The 20,108-nt window shown below is 45.0% G+C and overlaps 1 protein-coding gene across 5 annotated transcripts in view; it reads right to left on the bottom strand.

The window, feature by feature from the left end:
* Positions 1 to 20,108, bottom strand: part of SHANK2 (SH3 and multiple ankyrin repeat domains 2) — a 531,815-nt gene that overhangs the window by 398,865 nt on the left and 112,842 nt on the right. For all 5 annotated transcript variants that reach the window (XM_044270326.1, XM_044270322.1, XM_044270325.1 and 2 more), the window contains exon 2: positions 3,433 to 3,661. In XM_044270326.1, the coding sequence (XP_044126261.1) occupies positions 3,433 to 3,636 (204 nt within the window). In that variant the 5' untranslated portion in view covers positions 3,637 to 3,661. The remainder of the gene's footprint in view (positions 1 to 3,432; positions 3,662 to 20,108) is intronic.

Raw genomic sequence — 20,108 nt, 5'->3', positions numbered from 1 at the left:
TTTAATGGCATCCTTTTGGGGTATATCTAATGAATTGCATAGCTTTTACAACATTTCTGGGGTGACAGAGTGAAAGACGCATACATTTTTTTTTTTTTTTTTTTTTTTTTTATTCCTATGCCATGCAGCCATTCAGCAAGCGGTGTGGCACAACGGAGGTCATTTATCAAGAGACTTGAGACTTTTTTAATTGTAAAGTCTCTCTTTGACTGTCTTTACACGCCTCATCATAAATTGGCTGAATCTTACAGCAGCGTAGGTGGGAATCTAAGACCCAACTAACTTTATCAGCGGGTCAGTGCTATTACCCCCATAACAATTACATTTTTCAGCTGCTGGGAGCTGAGCGAGGGCTTGTTTCTTGCAGGGTGAGTTGTGGTATTCATTGGTGCCATTTTGGTGCACACAACTACAACCGAATCCAAATGAGTTTATGTTCATTTTTTTACAGCTTTTTGGGGAGGTGGAAAAAAAATAATATTGGCATGTGATGATATGATTGTAATGGATCATTATGGATAGTGATGAGCGAACTTCTGTTTTAAGTTCGGCGTCTAAAGTTCGGCTTCCGGTTAGCGGAGAATCCCGATATGGATTCCGAATACCGTTGTGGTCCGTGGTAGCGGAATCAATAATGGCCGATTATTGATTCCGCTACCACGGACCACAACGGAAGTCGGAATCCATATCGGGAACCATATCGGGATTCTCCGCTAACCGGAAGCCGAACTTTAGACGCCGAACTTAAAACAGAAGTTCGCTCATCACTAATTATGGACACTGCGATTATAATTATGTATAGTTTTTTACATAATTTATGCAAATAAAAGCGAAAAAGACAATCGTTCAGGTTTTTTTTAACTTGCATTTTTTCCACTTTTTTTATTTTCATTGTTTTTTCTTTGTCCCACTAAAAGACTTTAAAATGTGTCTTCTGTTCATATAACACTTATATGATAATAATGACTCCTCTATTCCAGGACATTTTAGTCCTCAAGCACACAACCATGTTTGGCGGTCTGTAAGTTGCAGATCAGCAAAACACGGATTCTGTTTGTGTGCATGCCACCATTTATTTTCAAACTCCAGTAGAAATGTCCTATCCTTCTCCAGAAAATCGACAAGATTAGGACGAGTTCTATTTTATTGCAGGGTGCAGAACAGCCATACGGATGCGGACTGCACAAGGTAAGCCATCCACACTTTTTGCTGCCCATTGAACTAAATGGGACTGCATCTAATATGCAAAAAAATTTTGATCTTTGGGGGTCCTATGACCTGGACCCCCACCGATCTGCTGTTTGGAGAAGGTACCAGCACTTCTGTGAGTGACGCTGCCTTCTCGCAGCTTACCAAGCACAGCGCCATACATTGTATAGTGCCTGTGCTTGGTATTGCACTCAGCCCCATTCACTTCTATGGGACTGAGCTGCTCCACGGCTACGTGACCGATGAACATGGCCTACGGAAAGCTGTGAGAAGGCCGCGAATCTCACAGGAGCGCCGCTGCCTTCTCAAACAGCTGATCGTGTGGTGTCCCGAGTGTCGGACCCCCACTGATCAGATACTGATGACCTATCCAGAGAATAGGTCATCAATAAAAGAAAAAAATACCTCAAGACCTTTTTAAAGCCTATTCGGCCATGTCAAAGGCAAGACCAAATAGAGACTGGTAGAAGGCAGATCTAGGGGCCATAGCAACACCTTGTCAGCTTACAATCACATCTAAACACTTAGATGCCACAGTAAATCATTGCCAGCAACATCCAAAGGGTTAAACTGTGCCAGTTGCACATGCAAGTGATGGTGTGGACACAGCATCTGAGCCTGCGCAACGACAACGCCACACCTGTATGGCACCGTGCGCTAGCTACCTACCTGCAGCACAGGAAGGGATTAAAAGGGGTATTTTACTCAACAATCCCTTTAAGATAGAAGAGTTCCCAGTAAAGAATCCCCCGCTGAGACCACCAACAGTAACCTCTCGGTGAATCCAGAAGCAAGTGCTCAATTCCCCTGCAGCGCAATTACTGGAAAGATGAAGTAACACACAGGCCCACTGAAATCAATGGACTTCAACTTATCTTGCACATTACCGTTTAGATAAACCTTTATCTTGGGAGTGGGAGGGGGGGTTGATTCATTGTTAGCAAATGGTGCAACCAAAGTGGCTCCAGAAGACCATCAGTACACAGAGATATCTGGATGCCAGCAGATTTTAACTGGAACCTGAAGCAAAGCTACAAAGGAATTTTTCTGCTGGGGTACAAGCTGCCTGCCGAGTGGGGCCCCTATGATCAGCACGATACAGGGAACTTACTATACAAAAAAGACTGTCTAAGGCCTCTTGCACAAGGCAAATGTGGTTTCGTTCCGTGCACAGGCAACGTTCGTGTGGCGGCCGGACAGATTCAGACCCATTCAACTAGAATGGGTCCGTGATCCATCCGTTCCACAAAAAGATAGAACAATTTATATATTTTTTTGCGGAACAGAAACATGGATCGGAACCCCACGGAAGGACTACGTAGTGCTTCCATGGGGTTCCGTTCTGCACCACATCTACGATTTTGCTGACCAATTTAAGTCAATGGTTCCGCATCCATGATGCGGAATGCACATGGCCGGCGCCCCGTGTATTGCGTAACCGCTGTATGCGGCCCGCAATACAGTCACGGGAGCACAACAGCCGTGTGCAAGAGGCCTAAAGCAAACAACTACATTCAGGTGAAAGAACTGGCTCTATCTGAACAGGGGTTACATTCTATAGAACGGTTACTAAAACTGCTCTGCTCTAAAGGGGTCAATATACTTGCAATATCTGGCAGCTGAACACTCATTTGGCTGATCGGTATCTCTCCCAATATTTCTATCCCCTCCCTCATAAACAGGCACACCCTCATTTCGGCCAAGTGTGCTGGTGGTTTAAATGGCAAGAAAGGAGTAAGGATCAGGGGTTGGAATTCACATTGCCTGTTTTTCCTTCTTATCAGAGTCATGAGGCCTCCGTACACATTAGACCGTTGGTCGTCCCCACCAAAAACGGGGGCTCAGCCGGCAATAGTCTCATGGGTATGTGTTCATCAAAGATGAGCTGTCATCTCTCCTGACATGTCTGTTTTACCAATAACTTAAATCCCCCATGTAAGAACAATTCTTGAGCATCTATTCTTACGACGCTATGTTGTGGCATTCCTCTAATGTTCGTTCTGGAAGTTCTGAATGAATTACTAGCAGTCTGCAGTGGAGGTCCAACTGGGTGTTACCAGTTGGGGTGTGTGTCCTTGCCTGACACTATTCAGGCTCTGTAGGGACACACTCCCAACTAGTAACACTCACCTGGATGGACCTTGCTAGTAATTAATTCATAAATTCTAGTTAAGTGAGCATAAAAAACAGAAAATAATTGATGCACTTTCCAGACTGACTTACAGTTTGCTGCAGATCAGGAATTACAATCCTGATGACCATGGTGTTGGTCTGAATATCCTCCAGCCTGCTGGTTGGACGCTCGGCTGTGGCCCTGATGGTGTCATAGATGGTCTCCTCTTTGGAGCTGTCTGATTCGGACTCCATTGAATAGTCTGAAACGCTCTGCGCCATCTCATCTTCACTGGACGTGGGGCTGCGTGGCATATTCAGCGTCTTTCACCGTGAAAGGCTACAGAAAAAAAAAATAAGAAAAAACAATGCAAATTTTAAACTGGGATACAAAATATAAAAAATACTATAAATGGTCTGTTTTGTTTAGACTGGTTTTAAGCCATTTTGACAAAACCTAAGGCCCCTTTCACACGGGCGAGATTTCCACGCGGGTGCAATGCGTGAGGTGAACGCATTGCACCCGCACTGAATCCGGACCCATTTATTTCTATGGGGCTGTGCACATGAGCGTTGATTTTCACACATCACTTGTGCGTTGCGTGAAAATTGCACCATGCTCCTCTTTGTGCGTTTTTCACGTAACGCAGGCCCCATAGAAATGAATAGGGTTGCGTGAAAATCGCAAGCATCCGCAAGCAAGTGCGCATGCGGTGCGATTTTCACGCACGGTTGCTAGGTGATGATCGGGATGGGGACCCGATCATTATTATTTTCCCTTATCACATGATTATAAGGGAAAATAATAGCATTCTGAATACAGAATGCATAGTACAATAGGGCTGGAGGGGTTAAAAAAAAAATAAAAAAAATTTACTCACCTTAATCCACTTGTTCGCGCAGCCGGCATCTCTTCTGTCTTCTTTTGTGAAGAATAGGACCTTTGATGACGTCACTACGTTCATCACATGATCCATCACCATAGTGATGGATCATGTGACGGACCATGTGATGAGCGTAGTGACGTCATCAAAGGTCCTATTCTTCACAGAGCAAGACAGAAGAGATGCCGGCTGCGCGAATAAGTTATTTTAAGGTGAGTAAAATGTTTATTTAATTTTTTTTAACCCCTCCAGCCATATTGTACTATGCATTCTGTATTCAGAATGCTATTATTTTCCCTTATAAGCATGTTATAAGGGGAAATAATACAATCTACACTACAACTAACCCAAACCTTAACTTCTGTGAAGAAGTTCGGGTCTGGGTACCACAGTCAGTTTTTTATCACGCGTGTGCAAAAAAACATTGCACCCGCGCGATAAAAACTGAACATCGGAACGCAATCGCAGTCAAAACTGACTGCAATTGCGTTCCTACTTGCGCGGGTTTGCCGCAATGCACCGGGACGCATCCGGACACGCTCGTCTGCCTAAATGTGAAGGCAAGAACAGTGTGTTGGAAGAGCAATATTCACTGATCACATTTTCCGTAGAAACAGTAGAAATACAGCAGTTTTGCTAAATAATTTGTATGAGAGATGAAAATTTAAAGCTAAAAACGTGGTTGGTAAATAAAAGGGGTTGGCTAAGTGATCAGTGTGGGTCCGACAACCCCACCGATCAGCTGTTTGGAGAGTCTGCCTCCTTGCAGCATACCAAGCACAGTGCCATGCATTGGATAGTGGCTGTACTTAGTATTGCAGCTTAGGCCGATTTACTACTTGAATGATACTGAGCGGTGCCTAGGCCATGTGATCGATGTACTTGAAGTCAATGACGTAGGAAGGAAGAGGCCATGCAGATCCGTGGTCTCTTCAAAGAGCTGATGCGGGGTGCGGGGAGTCAGTCCTCTACCTATCTGATACCGATGACCGACCCTTATGACAGGTCCTTAATAAATGTGCTCCTATGTGCTTAAAGTTACTCTATAAATTTCTGCAGATTTTGAACCCCCCACCCCAATAAAAAAAATATATATTTGAATACAAAAGGTGCAAATTTCCGCTGTGATTTTTCAACTACTGTTCAGGACATCAGACAAGAAGGGTCTTCTCATTGACTACAATGGAGCGCGACCTCTCCCACCCAACTTGAAGATAAGCCTCCGGTAAGAGTGATTACAGATGAGTGCCGGGGGAGCTGTCTAGCTGCAAAATCTACTTCTGTGCTAGTTTTACCTTTCCTAGCGTCCTGTGTCAGTAGAAAAGTACGGAACCTTTGAAGTGGAGGCGATGAGATGCCCTTTTCTCGGTTCTGCCTTCCTTTAATGTCTTCCTAAAGCTGCGGCATGTTTAAGCTCCCAGAGGATCACAAATCAAAGGTATCCTGCAATACCTGTTTAACTCGACTCCGCGCATCGGTCCCTTCCGCCCGCTATCAATCACAAAGTGTGAATTAAAGAGGCGACGACTCGGGCATCTGTAACCCTTTGAGACCCCAATCTTGCAAAACAGGAGAATTCAGGCTCTGCGTAGATGTGAGCCGGGCCCCTGGCAGTAGCAAATACACAAAGATTTACCACTGACAACAATGTTAAAATCAAATTTTATGTATAAATTTTATGTATATAAAAAGTAAATAAAGTTTCTATTTTCTTTCCTTTTGGGCAAATTCACCTACAAGAAAAATCAGAAATATGAACCTAAAATCAGAGTTATTTTTATTTCTCCAGTCTCAGCGGGACTACTTTATAATATTCTGCTTGATATACCGCATATGTTAGGATTAACATTTTTGGAAAGATTAATGCTGAAATGTGAGCTGAAAGAGAAAGGCGTGAAAATGCAAATACCGCAGGTTGATGTTACGCACTTGTAGCTTGCGGGCCCCGCGCACCTGACAACTACACCGCTATCTGGATTCCAGCAAAAACTTATTTCCCTTTGTTATTATTCATTAGGAGGACAATATGAATACAAAATTAAAAGCGTGTCCGGTATATGTGGTTATATATGTTGTTTTTTGTTTTGCTTTTTGCTTTTCTGTTTCAACACTGGAAAATGCACTGCATATGTGAACTGAGCCTAAAGCAGAATATGAGCACTGTATGTAGGTTAATAAGCCACGGACAGGCCCAACCGTTTGGAAATGATGTCCCATCTGCTAAAGCATAGAAAGACCATTTATTTTGCATTTTATTAGGATAGTTTGTGTGGACTCAAAAGGAACTTAAAGGGAACCTGTCATCAACTTTATGCTGACCTCACTGAGGGCAGCATAAATTAGTGACAGACATGCTGATTTCAGTGATGTGTCACTCATGAGCTAAAAGTAAGTGGCTGCCGAGAATCAGCATCATAATCATTGCAGCTCAGGCCTTGACAAGAGTCAAATCTACGTGAGAAGAGTCCTGGTTATCCATAATTTCCTGCACTCTCGCCCATCTGCTGATGATTGGCAGTTTTCTCCTAGAGAGAAAGGGAGAAAACTCGGTATTAGACTGTCAGTCATCAGCAGGTGGGCAGGAGAGCAGGAATTCATGAATAACCATGACTCTTCTCAGGTGGCCGTGACTCTTTTCCAGGCCCGGTCTGCAATGATTGTGATCTTGGTTCTCGGCAAACACTTACTTTTAACTTATAAATGACAGATCGCTGAAATCAACTCGCCTATCTCTACTTTATGCTGCCGTTAGTATGGGCAGCACAAAGTTGTTGACAGGTTCCCTTTAAAGGGAACCTGTCACCGGGATTTTGTGCATAGAGCTGAGGACATGGGTTGCTAGATGGCCGCTAGCACGTCCGCAAAACCCAGTCCCCATAGCTCTGTGTGCTTTTATTGTGTAAAAACATGATTTGATACATATGCAAATTAACCTGAGATGAGTCCTGTCCCTGAGATAAGTCCAGCGTGAAGGAGCCCAGCACCGCCCCGCAAACTCCGAATCTCCTTCTTGCTTCACTGACGTCAGTAAGCTAGAGCACTGTAATCTCGCGATGCGTGATCTAGGGCAAGCGCAGTTCGTTCCCTGAGGCTGATGCCAGCACAGGAAAGGAACACTATGACGACGCTCGCGCATCGCGAGATTACAGCGCTCTACCCTTCTGACGCCGGGGAGCAAGGAGCACATTCAAGATATGTGCCCCCTTCACAGTAGATATCCCAAAATATGTGCCCCCCCGACACAGTTGATATGCCAAGATATGTGTCCCCTCACAGTAGATATGCCAAGATATGTGTCCCCTCACAGTACATATGCCAAGATATGTGCCCCCTCACAGTACATATGCCAAGATGTGTGCCCCCTTTACAGTAGATATGCCAAGATATGTGCCCTCTTATGGTGGATATGCCAAGATATGTGCCCAGTGCCCCCTTCACAGTTGTTATGCCCAGATGTGCGCCCTTCACAGGAAGTGAAAAAAAAAACAACAATAAATCCTCCTCACCTCCCTCCTCCTCACCTGGCTCCTCCCATGATCTTCGCTCCCAATCAGCAGCAGCAGGATACTGTGACACATGGCGCTGCTGAGTAGGAGGAGCAGAGGCTGATTCCCAGCCTGCCCCACTCCTAAACAGATCAGCAGGACCATGTGTGAGGACATCGTGCTGCTGCTGTGGAGCGCTGGCGGCTCAATGGTGGAGCTTTAGTGGCGTGTCTACAGTGTTTGGCACCCGGGCACCCCTCCCGGTAGTATTGCCCTCATTGTACAACCTGTACAACCAGTAGTTTTGTACAGATGTGTGTCCCCTCACAGTAGTTATGCCCACATTGTGCCCTCTCACAGTAGTTATGCCCTCTCTGTGCCCCTTTCACAGTTGTAATGCCTTATGTGTGCCCTCTTCACAGTAATAATCACCATTGTTCCCTCTTCATAGTAATAATCCCCATTGTGCCCCCTTCATAGTAGAAATCCCCATTGTGCCCCCTTCACAGTAATAATGCTCACTGTGCCCCCTTCACAGTAATAATGCCCACTGTGCCCCCTTCATTGTAGTAATGCCATCTGGCTCTGTGCCCCCTTCACAGTAGAATGCCCATTGTGCTCCCTCCAGAGTAGTAATGCCCTCTGTACCCCCTGCATAGTAATAAAGTCCTTTGTGCCCCCTCCATAGTAATAAAGTCCTCTGTGCCCCCTCCATAGTAATAAAGACCTCTGTGCCCCCTCCATAGTAATAAAGACCTCTGAGCCCCCTCCATAGTAAAAGTCCTCTGTGCCCCCTCCATAGTAATAAAGTCCTCTGTGCCCCCTCCATAGTAATAAAGTCCTCTGTGCCCCCTCCATAGTAATAAAGTCCTCTGTGCCCCCTCCATAGTAATAAAGTCCTCTGTGACCCCCTCTGCATAAAAAAAAACTAAAAACCACACAGTAACTACTCACCTTGTCTCGTTCCTGAAGCTCACAGTCCTCTCTTCCCTGCATGCACAGATTGCTCTGCAGCTGACGCCGGCCTTGACGGGACCATTCATTTCAATGGGTTCGCAAAAAAAAACAGAATTTACTCAATGTGCATTCCGTTTCTGTATGTCTGTGTGTCCGTTCCACAAAAAAAAAATAGAACATGTCCTATTATTGTCCACATTACATACAAGGATAGGACTGTTCTATTAGGGGCCAGCTGTTCCGTTCTGCAAAATATGGAATGCACACGGACGTCATCTGTATTTTTTGCGGATCCGTTTTTTGGCGGAATTCACACTCATGCTTATGCGAAACTAGAAGGTGATGCAGCAGGAAGAAGGAAATATTTTGGCAGTGTATTTCCTCGTGGTGTTTGCCACTTTATTATTTCTGGCACAAAACGCTGGGCCTGGAAGACACAGCGGAATATCTGACAGTGCTATCGAGCTAGTCGGACGCCACAATCTCCGGGCGGACAGAATAGCAGATGATTCCGGTAAGATAAGAGGCGGAGGACTGTGCATTCATGGTAACAAGGCTTGGTGTACGAACTCTGTCATTGTTGGAAAACACTGCTCAGCTGACCTAGAGTATCTCATGGTTAAGTGTAGACTGTTCTATCTGCCGAGGGAGTTCACCTTCACTATAATAACAGCTGCAGATATCCCACCGGATGCTGATGCCAAGCTTGCTATTAACCAACTTCATGCGGTCATCAGCAAACAACAATCTGCACACCCTGAGGCTGCATTTATTGTAGTGGGTGACTTTAAATCAATCTAACCTAAAATCAGTGCTACCTAAATCTCATCAACATGTCTTCTGCCATACCAGAGGGGATAAAACCTTGGACCATGTCTATACAAACATTGTTAGAGCCTACAACGCCCCTCCCCCAACGTAGGACAGTCTAATCACCTTTCTTTGTTTCTCACCCCCAAGTATTCACCGCTTATCAACCGTGTGAAACCATCAGTGAAGACATTAAAAGTGTGGCCAGCAGGTGTAGGCTCTGTACTCCAGGACAGGTTTAAAGACAGGGACTGGAGCATGTTTGCCTCTCAGGCCACCTGTGGTTCTCACACTACCATCAACTCTTACACGTACTCAGTACTGGAACACATCAACATCACAATTGACAATGTTACCACAGAAAAGCAGATCACAATGTACCCAAATCAGAAACCATGGATGAACAAGGAAGTGCGGCTTCTACTAAAGACATGTAACAATGCCTTCAGATCAGGTGACGCTCCGGCCTACAGTACGTTCAGGGCAGATCTGAAGAGGGGCATCAAGAAGGCCAAGCACAGCTACAAGCTGAAGGTGGAGGAACACTTTGTCAACTCTGACCCACGACGCATATGGCTGGGCATTCAGGCCATCTCTGACTATAAGCCCAGCAATTCCACACAGACAGCCATGACTGTGTCCTCCCTCAATGAGCTAAATTACTTCTACGCTCGTTTTGACAAGGGCAAAAAGGAAACGTTTGTCAAAACCCTACCCTCTGATGACTGCCATACCTTCACTCTCACTCCCGTTGTTTGTTGATTTCAGCTCAGCCTTCAATACAGTCATTCCCTCCAAGTTACTCACTAAACTTGTGGATCTTAGAATCAGCAACCCTATCTGTAACTGGATCATGGACTTTCTGACCAACAGAAATGTTAGGTCAGGAAATAACTGCTCCACCACTATCACACTCAACACTGGCTCTCCACAGGGCTGTGTGCTGAGCCCGTTCCTCTACTCCCTTTTCACCTACGACTGCAGGCCTAGGTATGGATCCAACTCCATCATCAAGTTTGCAGATGACACCACGGTGATAGGTCTCATCAGTGACCACGATGAGTCTGACTATAGGGAAGAGGTAAAGCACCTAGCTGTGTGGTGCTCTGACAATAACCTGCTCCTGAATACCAGCAAAACAAAAGAGCTCATTGTGGACTTCAGGAAGGAGAAGAGGAACACCCATGACTCCATCCACATGAATGGCATGGCTGTTGAACGGGTTTCCAGCTTCAAGTTCCTGGGGACCCACATCTCTGAGAATCTGTCCTGGTCAACCAACATCTCTAGCCTGGTCAAGAAGGCACATCAGCGCCTCTTTTTCTTGAGGACACTGAAGAAAAACCACTTGTCTGCTGACATACTGGGTAACTTCTGTGATAGATAGCATCCTGACCAACTGTTTCACAGTCTGGTATGGGAATTGCTCTGTTGCTGACCGCAAGGCACTGCAGCGGGTGGTGAAAACCACCCAACCCATCACAGGGACTCCACTTACTGCCATTGAGGATGGTCACAAGAAAAGATGTCCAATAAACTCTTCCAGCTCCTCCCCTCCAGAAGACGCTACAGGACCCTTCAGACTGAAACCAGCAGGTTCAGGAAGCTTCTTCTCCACAGCTGTCACCCTACTGAACTCAGTCCCCCGCTGAACACTTCCCATCCACACTACCCTCTACACTCCTCCTCCCCTCCATCCCTCCATGATCACTGGACCATGATCATGACTGTCTTTCATTATAAAGATTCACTGTAAGTTTACATTGGTTACTGCTACAGTTTGGGACACTAGCTATAGTTAGGATACTTGTTCATAGCAATATACAGTTCATCTGTATATATGTATACATCAACACATCTGCATGCATCAGCACATTTGTATATTTTTCCATAGTACATCTGTATATTGCTCTCTGTATAGCAATATAAACATCAGTATATTTAACTTATCTGTAACATAATCTGGACATAACTATTCTACCTGTTGCTGCCTACTAACCGACCTATTTCTGACCTCCCCTTCATCTCTAAACTCCTTGAACGTCTTGTCTACTCTCGGTTAATAAGCTATCTCTCTGCAAACTCTCTTCTTGACCCCTTACAATCTGCCTTTCGCCCTCTTTTCTCTACAGAAACTGCCCTTACTAAAGTGTCTAATGATCTCCTAACAGCAAAAGAAATGGTACTATTCTCTACTGATTCTGCTGCATCTCTTGCAGCATTGATACAGTGCCACTTAATTGGCCTTAAGGACACTGCTCTCTCTTGGTTCTCTTCCCATCTCTCTGGTGGCTCCTTTAGTGTATCATTCACTGGCTCTTCTTCTCCTTTTCCTCTTGATGTCGGTGTTCCTCAGGGCTCAGTACTAGGTCCTCTACTCTTCTCCCTCTATACAGCCCCCATCGGACAGACTATCAGTAGATTTGGCTTTCGATACCATCTCTATGCTGACGACACCAAACCATACTCTTCATCCCCTGACCTCACCCCTGCTTTACCCCAAAACACCAGTAATTGTCTGGCAGCTGTCTCTAACATTATGTCCTATCTGGATCTAAACTGAACCTCTCAAAAACTGAACTTCTTGTCTTTCCCCCCCCATCTACTAACTTACCTAAACTTGATATTTCAATTTCGGTCTGCAGCACTATCATAACTCCTGTGCAACATGCCAGCTGCCTTGGGGCCACATTTGACTCTGATCTTTCTTTTGTTCCCCATATTCAATCACTTACATGCTCTTGTCGTGTGCACCTCAAGAATATCACCAGAATCCACCCTTTTCTCACAATGGAAATGGTAAAAAACTCTTGATGTTGCCTTGATTCATTCTCCTCTTGACTACTGTAACACATTACTAATCGGTCTCCCTCTCACTAAACTCTTCCCCCTTCAGTCTGTTCTAAATGCTGCAGCCAGGCTCATCTATCCATCCACAACCGCTACACTGATGCCAGTAGTCTGTGCCAGTCACTTCACTGGTTGCCCTCCACCACAGAATACAGTTCAAATTTCTCACCCTCACCCGCAAAGCTCTCCACAGTGCTGCACCTCCATACATCTGCCTCCCTCATCTCCATCTACCACCCTACTCGTGCTCTCCATTCTGTTAGCAACCTAAGATTAATAACACCCATAATTCGTACCTCTCACTCCCGTCTTCAAGACTTTTCTCGAGCTGCACCTATTCTCTGGAATACTCTGCCCCGGAATACCAGGTCAATTCACAACTTCTCCACCTTCAAATGTGCCTTAAAAACACATCTTTTCAGGCAGGCTTATCAAGCTACCTAAAATGACTTTTCCCAGACGGGTCCATTCACACATCCATATGTGTTTTGCGGATTCGCAAAACACGGACACCAGCAATGTGCGTTCCGCATTTTGAGGATCGCACATCGCCGGCACTCATAGAAAATGCCCTTTTTTTTGTCTGCAATTGCGGAACGGAAGTGTGGATCCGCAAATGCGGACAGCACATTCCGGCCCCATTAAAAATAAATGGGTCCGCATCTGTTCCGCAAAATTGCGGAACGGATGCGGACCAATTTTGCAAACGTGTGAATGGACCCTAAACCTTTACCCCATCAACTCCTCTGGCCTAAACTCGATCCTCTAGTAGTCCCAAACCCAAAGCAGATCTGCCGGCACCACTCCCATCAGTTCAATAATGGCTCAAATCATACTTATCACAGTGCTCCATACTGCTTCCGTGGGCTTCTGATCCATGCCTCTGCTCCGCATCACTCCGTATCTTGAGGATTGCAGACCCATTCAAGTAATTGGGAGTGCACACAGCCAATGCCCGTATATTGCACACACGCTTGTGTGCGTAAGCCCTTAGGCTGGTTTCACAAGGGCGTTGTGGGTGCGTTGCGGGAAAAGATGCAGGTGCGTTGCGGGAACATGCACAATTTATCCCCGCGAGTGCAAAGCGTTTTAATGCGTTTTGCACGCGCGTGAGAAAAATCGGCATGCTTGGTACCCAGACCCGAACCCGGACTTCTTCACAGAAGTTCGGGATTGGGTTAGGTGTTCTGTAGATTTTATTATTTTCCCTTATAACATGGTTATAAGGGACATATTAGCATTCTGAATACAGAATGCATAGTACAATAGGGATGGCGGGGTTAAAAAATAAATTAAATTAAACTCACCTTAATCCACTTGTTTGTTTGTGTAGCCCGGCTTCTCTTCTTTCTTCTTCTTTGAGGAAAAGGACCCGCGGTGACGTCACGGCGCTCATCACATGGTCCATTACATGACCCATCACCATGGTGATGGATCAAGTGCTGGACCATGTGATGAGTGCAGTGACATCACCACAGGTCCTTTTCCTCACAGATCATGAAAGAAGAAGACAGAAGAGAAGCCGGGCTGCGCGAACAGATGGATGAGGTGAGTTAAATTTTTTTTTATTTTTTTTTAACCCCTCCATCCCTATTTTACTAAGCATTCTGTATTCAGAATGCTATTATTTTCTCTTATAACCTTGCTTGCGGATGCTTTCAATTTTCACGCAGCCCCATTCACTTCTATGGGGCCTGTGTTGTGTGAAAAACACACAGGATAGAGCTTGCTGCGATTTTCACGCAACGCACAAGTGATGCGTGAAAATCACTGCCCGTGTGCACAGCCCCATAGAAGTGAATGGGTCCGGATTCAAAGCGGGTGCAAAGCGTTCACCTCACGCATTGCACCCTCGCGGAAAACTCGCTGGTGTGAAAGGGGCCTTAGAGGGAGATGAACGCTTCTGTAAGCACTTCTGCCCTGGGAATGAACTGTAACTGCTTCTTAAAGCAGCCTTTTGCTCTACAGCCAGGATCAGAGGTGGCTCCAGTCCCAACTGTTAACCCTTTGATTGCTGCATTCTTTGGTCAAAGAATGAACAATGGGTATTTCCCCCTCTTACTGGGACCCAGTGATCTGATTGGAGGCTGTACAGTGGGAGAAAGAACCCCAGGACTGTACGTTCAGTAATCCTGCTGTTACGGCACACTAGTGTTGCACTAACCGCAGTCTGTGCCATAGAGACACACAGCATAGCGTACTGGTATAACGGAGTACGCTAATACATTACAAGCATGACATAATTTAGTAAGACAGTCATTCCTTAGTTGTATTTTTTTAAATAAAAGTTACATAAAAAAAAAAAATTAAAAGCTTGCAAAAATAGCTAATATTTTACATAAACATATTTTATTGTGCATACTTTACTTTTGTCATTATCAGCGGGGGTCCCATAGGACCGATCACGGACAATAAATGGATGGCCTAGCTATATGCCAACACTTTACAAGACGTCAATAAACCTGTACATTGGGCTATAATGTCAATCTGCTCTCGGAGCTGTGTAGTTTTGATGCTGGAGCTACGTACAAGGTAAGAGCTAATAGTGGTGTCAGAGCTGGTGTCAGAGCTCCGCCAATCAGAGGTTAGGTCATCAATAGTAAAAGAGGGAATAACCCCTTTAAAAGGCTGGTAGACCATAATCGTCCGCTTCGGAGAACTGTGGCAATAGTTATTAGACACCGTGCTCATTTTCAAGTACTTTCAATCTCAGAAGTACATTCATACAGACCATTTTGTGTGTTTCTGAACAAAGCCCATAATACTTGCGGTGCATGATGGGAATGTGACTCCTGGTTGACATTATACAAGAAAACCACAGACATGAAAAGAGCGGAGATTAAAAAGCAAAACCATAAATGCTATATGGATGTTATTCCAGGATGCACCAATGCCGAGTTCTATACACCACAGTTAAATTTAATTTGCCTTTTAGTGCAACACATGGAAAAAAAAAAGTGAATGACAATCATGATTTAGGGGAAAAATGGCTTTACATAGACTTTTGTTCCTGCAGTGCGGGCAGCGATTATTGTTGTTATCTGCAAGACGATCGATCCCGAAAGAAGGGAATTTGCTCCACTTGTCATTACATAAAGATTACCAATAAACAGTAGCATGAAATGGATTTTCCCACAATCGACATGTGTGACCGCTGGGACCCCCACGGGCGCTAAAATAGGGATCCTGAGCACAGTGAGGGGGGACATGCGCACGGAAATGGCGGATGCGGCCCTCAGTGATTAGACAATTATTACCTATCCTGTGGTTTTCCACTAACAAGGCCAAGCATGTGAAATTAGTTATTTATTTATTTTTATCACTTTTAGGCCTCATGCACACAACCGTATGTATTTTGCGTCCGGATCCACAAAATACGGATGACATTCGTGTGACGCCTGTGCTGCATCTATTTTTTTTTTTTGCAGACCCAATGACTTCAACGGGTCTATAGTCTGCACTTCGCAGCCAAGTATCAGACATACGGAGGATTCGTATGCTTTCCGTATCTGTATCTCCGCTCCGCAAAACGCAGACCACAGACCTGATAAAGTCAATGGGTCCGCAACACAGAGTGTATTCGTGTTTTGCGGAATGTAAAACGGATACCGTCGTGCATGGGGCCTTAATCTCATTGTTGAAGCCACGTTGCATAGTGTGCCTGTTTAAAGTCAACCTCTCACTTTGCCTGACATGCCTGTTTTAACTACTTGCATCCCCATGCATGTATTCCTATGACTCTATGTTGTGCCTTTCCTCTATTACTCCTTCTAGCTTCTGAACAAATTGCCAACAGTCTGCAATAAAGATCCAGCCGGGTGTTACCAGTTGGGGGTGTGTCCCTGCACAGTATCCAATCAGAGCTGTAGAGTGTTATACAAACCGGATTCCAAAAAAGTTGGGACACTATACAAATCGTGAATAAAAACTGAATGCAATGATGTGGAGGTGCCAACTTCTAATATTTTATTCAGAATAGAACATAAATCACGGAACAAAAGTTTAAACGGAGAAAAGGCACCATTTTAAGGGAAAAATATGCTGAATCAGAATTTCATGGTGTCAACAAATCCCCAAAAAGTTGGGACAAGGCCATTTTCACCACTGTGTGGCATCTCCCCTTCTTCTTACAACACTCAACAGACGTCTGGGGACCGAGGAGTCCAGTTTCTCAAGTTTAGAAATAGGAATGCTCTCCCATTCTTGTCTAATACAGGCCTCTAACTGTTCATTCGTCTTGGGCCTTCTTTGTTGCACCTTCCTCTTTATGATGCGCCAAATGTTCTCTATAGGTGAAAGATCTGGACTGCAGACCGGCCATTTCAGTACCCGGATCCTTCTCCTACGCAGCCATGATGTTGTGATTGATGCAGAATGTGGTCTGGCATTATCTTGTTGAAAAATGCAGGGTCTTCCCTGAAAGAGATGACGTCTGGATGGGAGCATATGTTGTTCTAGAACCTGAATATATTTTTCTGCATTGATGGTGCCTTTCCAGACATGCAAGCGTCCCATGCCACACGCACTCATGCAACCCCATACCATCAGAGATGCAGGCTTCTGAACTGAGCGTTGATAACAACTTGGGTTGTCCTTGTCCTCTTTGGTCCGGATGACATGGTGTCCCAGATTTCCAAAAATAACTTAGAATCGTGACTCGTCTGACCACAGAACAGTCTTCCACTTTGCCACACTCCATTGTAAATGATCCCTGGCCCAGTGAAAACGCCTGAGCTTGTGGATCTTGCTTAGAAATGGCTTCTTCTTTGCACTGTAGAGTTTCAGCTGGCAACGGCGGATGGCACGGTGGATTGTGTTCACTGACAATGGTTTCTGGAAGTATTCCTGAGCCCATTCTGTGATTTCCTTTACAGTAGCATTCCTGTTTGTGGTGCAGTGTCATTTAAGGGCCCGGAGATCACGGGCATCCAGTATGGTTTTACGGCCTCGACCCTTACGCACAGAGATTGTTCCAGATTCTCTGAATCTTCGGATGATGTTATGCACAGTTGATGATGATAGATGCAAAGTCTTTTAAATTTTTCGCTGGGTAACACCTTTCTGATATTGCTCCACTATCTTTCTGCGCAACATTGTGGGAATTGGTGATCCTCTACCCATCTTGGCTTCTGAGAGACACTGCCACTCTGAGAAGCTCTTTTTATACCCAATCATGTTGCCAATTGACCTAATTAGTGTTAATTGGTCTTCCAGCTCTTCGTTATGCTCAAATTTACTTTTTCCAGACTCTTATTGCTACTTGTCCCAACTTTTTTGGGATTTGTTGACACCGTGAAAATTTTAATCAACGTATTTTCCCTTTAAAATGATACATTTACTCGGATTAAACGTTTGATCTGTCATCTATGTTCTATTACAAATAAAATATTGACATTTGCCATCTCCACATCATTGCATTCAGTTTTTATTCACAATTTGTTTAGTGTCCCAACTTTTTTGGAATCCGGTTTGTAGTATATCACTTGGAAATTCCATAAAATGCTGACCCGTGGGGATCTAACCTTACCATTCCAGAAAACGAAGGGTCAGAGTCCCTTTTTATGCACAGTGGTGTGCAAATTCTGTATATCTCTAACCCATGGACCCAGTACAGCTTTGCCTCCCGACAACGAATCCAATCCAATAAGAACGCCAAGGCAGCAGACTCCAACTGAAGTTGGAAATACATGCGTTGACTTTACTGCACACACATAGGACACAGATGCCATGCAGGACAGGTGATGTAAAGGCCAACAAGTGACTTTTCTCCAGGGACGTGGATGGGACTATGTGCATAGTGGGTGGTCAGGAAGAGATGGCATTTAGCTAGAGCTGTGACCAATTCATTCTAAAGATTAGGGGGGCAGCAGCTGGATTCTCACTAATCTATAATATCCTATTGATAGGCCTTTACTTCCTATGGTGGATAAAATAATTATAGAAAGCCAAGCACGGCAGTCCAGCTGCAGCGCGGTTTTTCGTTTCTGCCCTCCCCTTCTATGACAGGACTGTTCAAGTGGGACAACTTACAAAATGGAAAATTAGATTTTGCCAAGATTACAGACATACTGCGTAAACTTTTCTGAGGCAAATGACGACCGCCCCTCCAGATCAGGCTCGAGCAGAGTCTTACCACTGCACCGGCTCAATGGCTCGATACCTGTAATAATGCACACAGGTGTACGTCGACTCCAGATTTTATCTAAGCGCTGTTCACTATACCTAAAATACTGGTTCGGTAAATCAGCACAGAACATTTCCCGCCGTGCTGAAAACCGTGAAGCTAATGTAGAATCTCTCTTGCAGCAGAAGACGTCTTGGTCTCACTTCAATGCAACAAGGCTGTGTTCACACACAGATAACGGCGTGCTGCCCTCTGTGAGTGGGGGCTTACATGAAATGTGAGCAGTAAAATCATCTCATGGGAAAAAAAAAATCAATCAATCACTTCTAACAGGCTTACAGATTGCAAGACCCTTCAAATACAGTGTTAAAGTTTCAGCAATTGCGTGACCGTTAATATTGGAGTTGAGACGTATTGTCAAATCAATTCTGTTCTGACAGCGGGACCCCTCCGCACTTAGTATTTTTCAAGGGTCCATTTCCATTAGAACATGTAATAGTTACCATACGTATAGCTGAACTGATGAAAGAAAGGCGGTTTGGAACATTCTGAGCGTGGCTGCAGCCTTAAACTGACGCTCTGCAATCTTCAGCGCTGCCTCCCATTGAAATAATGGGAGGCAGAAAGGAGCGGCTGCTGGCGGGATTTTGGCACACAAAAAAAAAAATCTGTGGTAAAAAAATAAAATAAAAATGCAGTATGTACCGGCCCTAACGATCCCCGAATAATGATGAAACAAGACCAAAAATTGTAGGGGGGATGAATAATCATTACTTGGTCGCTCGTCCTACGTACAAATTATGTCGGCAGCACACCCCCTGTTTATGTTAGTTATGTTCCTTCCTGATCATGAGGTGGTGTAAAGGGCCCTTAAAGGGGTTGTCTCACTTCAGCAAATGCCATTTATCATGCAGTAAATGCAAGGCACTTACCGTATTTTTCAGTCTATAACATGCACCAGACTATGAGACACACCTAAGATTTGAAGGAGGAAAATAAGAAGAAAAAAAACATATATTCATAAGGCCTCAGATCAGACCCCGATCAGCCTCAAATCAGACCCCATAAACCTCAAATCAGACCCTTATTAGCCTTAAATCAGACCCTCATCAGCCTCAGATCGGACCCCCCATCAGCCTCAGATCGGACCCCCATCAGCCTCAGATCGGACCCCCATCAGCCTCAGATCGGACCCCCATCAGCCTCAGATCGGACCCCCATCAGCCTCAGATCAGACACCCATAAGCCTCAGATCAGACACCCATAAGCCTCAGATCAGACACCCGTAAGCCTCAGATCAGACACCCGTAAGCCTCAGATCAGATCCCCGTAAGCCTCAGATCAGATCCCCGTAAGCCTCAGATCAGATCCCCATAAGCCTCAGATCAGATCCCCATAAGCCTCAGATAGGATCCCATCAGCCTCAGAACGGACCCCCATCAGCAGATCAGACGGAAAAAAAAAAGTAAACTTCCCTCTCCTGCATCGGACAGCGCTGCCATTCACTCACTGCTCCCTGTTCTTCTTCCGGCCCGTGCTATACTGTTACGCATTGCACTGCAGGGCCTGGAAGAAAACCAGGGAGCATTGAGTATAGCCCGCACAGCGCTTCCCTCACTGCTGCCCCTGCATACTAATGACCGCTTCCATAACGGAATCTGTCATTAGCATTCAGAC

Source organism: Bufo gargarizans, chromosome 10 (genome assembly GCF_014858855.1).
Source record: "Bufo gargarizans isolate SCDJY-AF-19 chromosome 10, ASM1485885v1, whole genome shotgun sequence".
NCBI classification, from domain to species: domain Eukaryota; kingdom Metazoa; phylum Chordata; class Amphibia; order Anura; family Bufonidae; genus Bufo; species Bufo gargarizans.
Note: the sequence above shows the minus strand (reverse complement) of the source record. Positions and strands in the feature narration are given on the sequence as shown.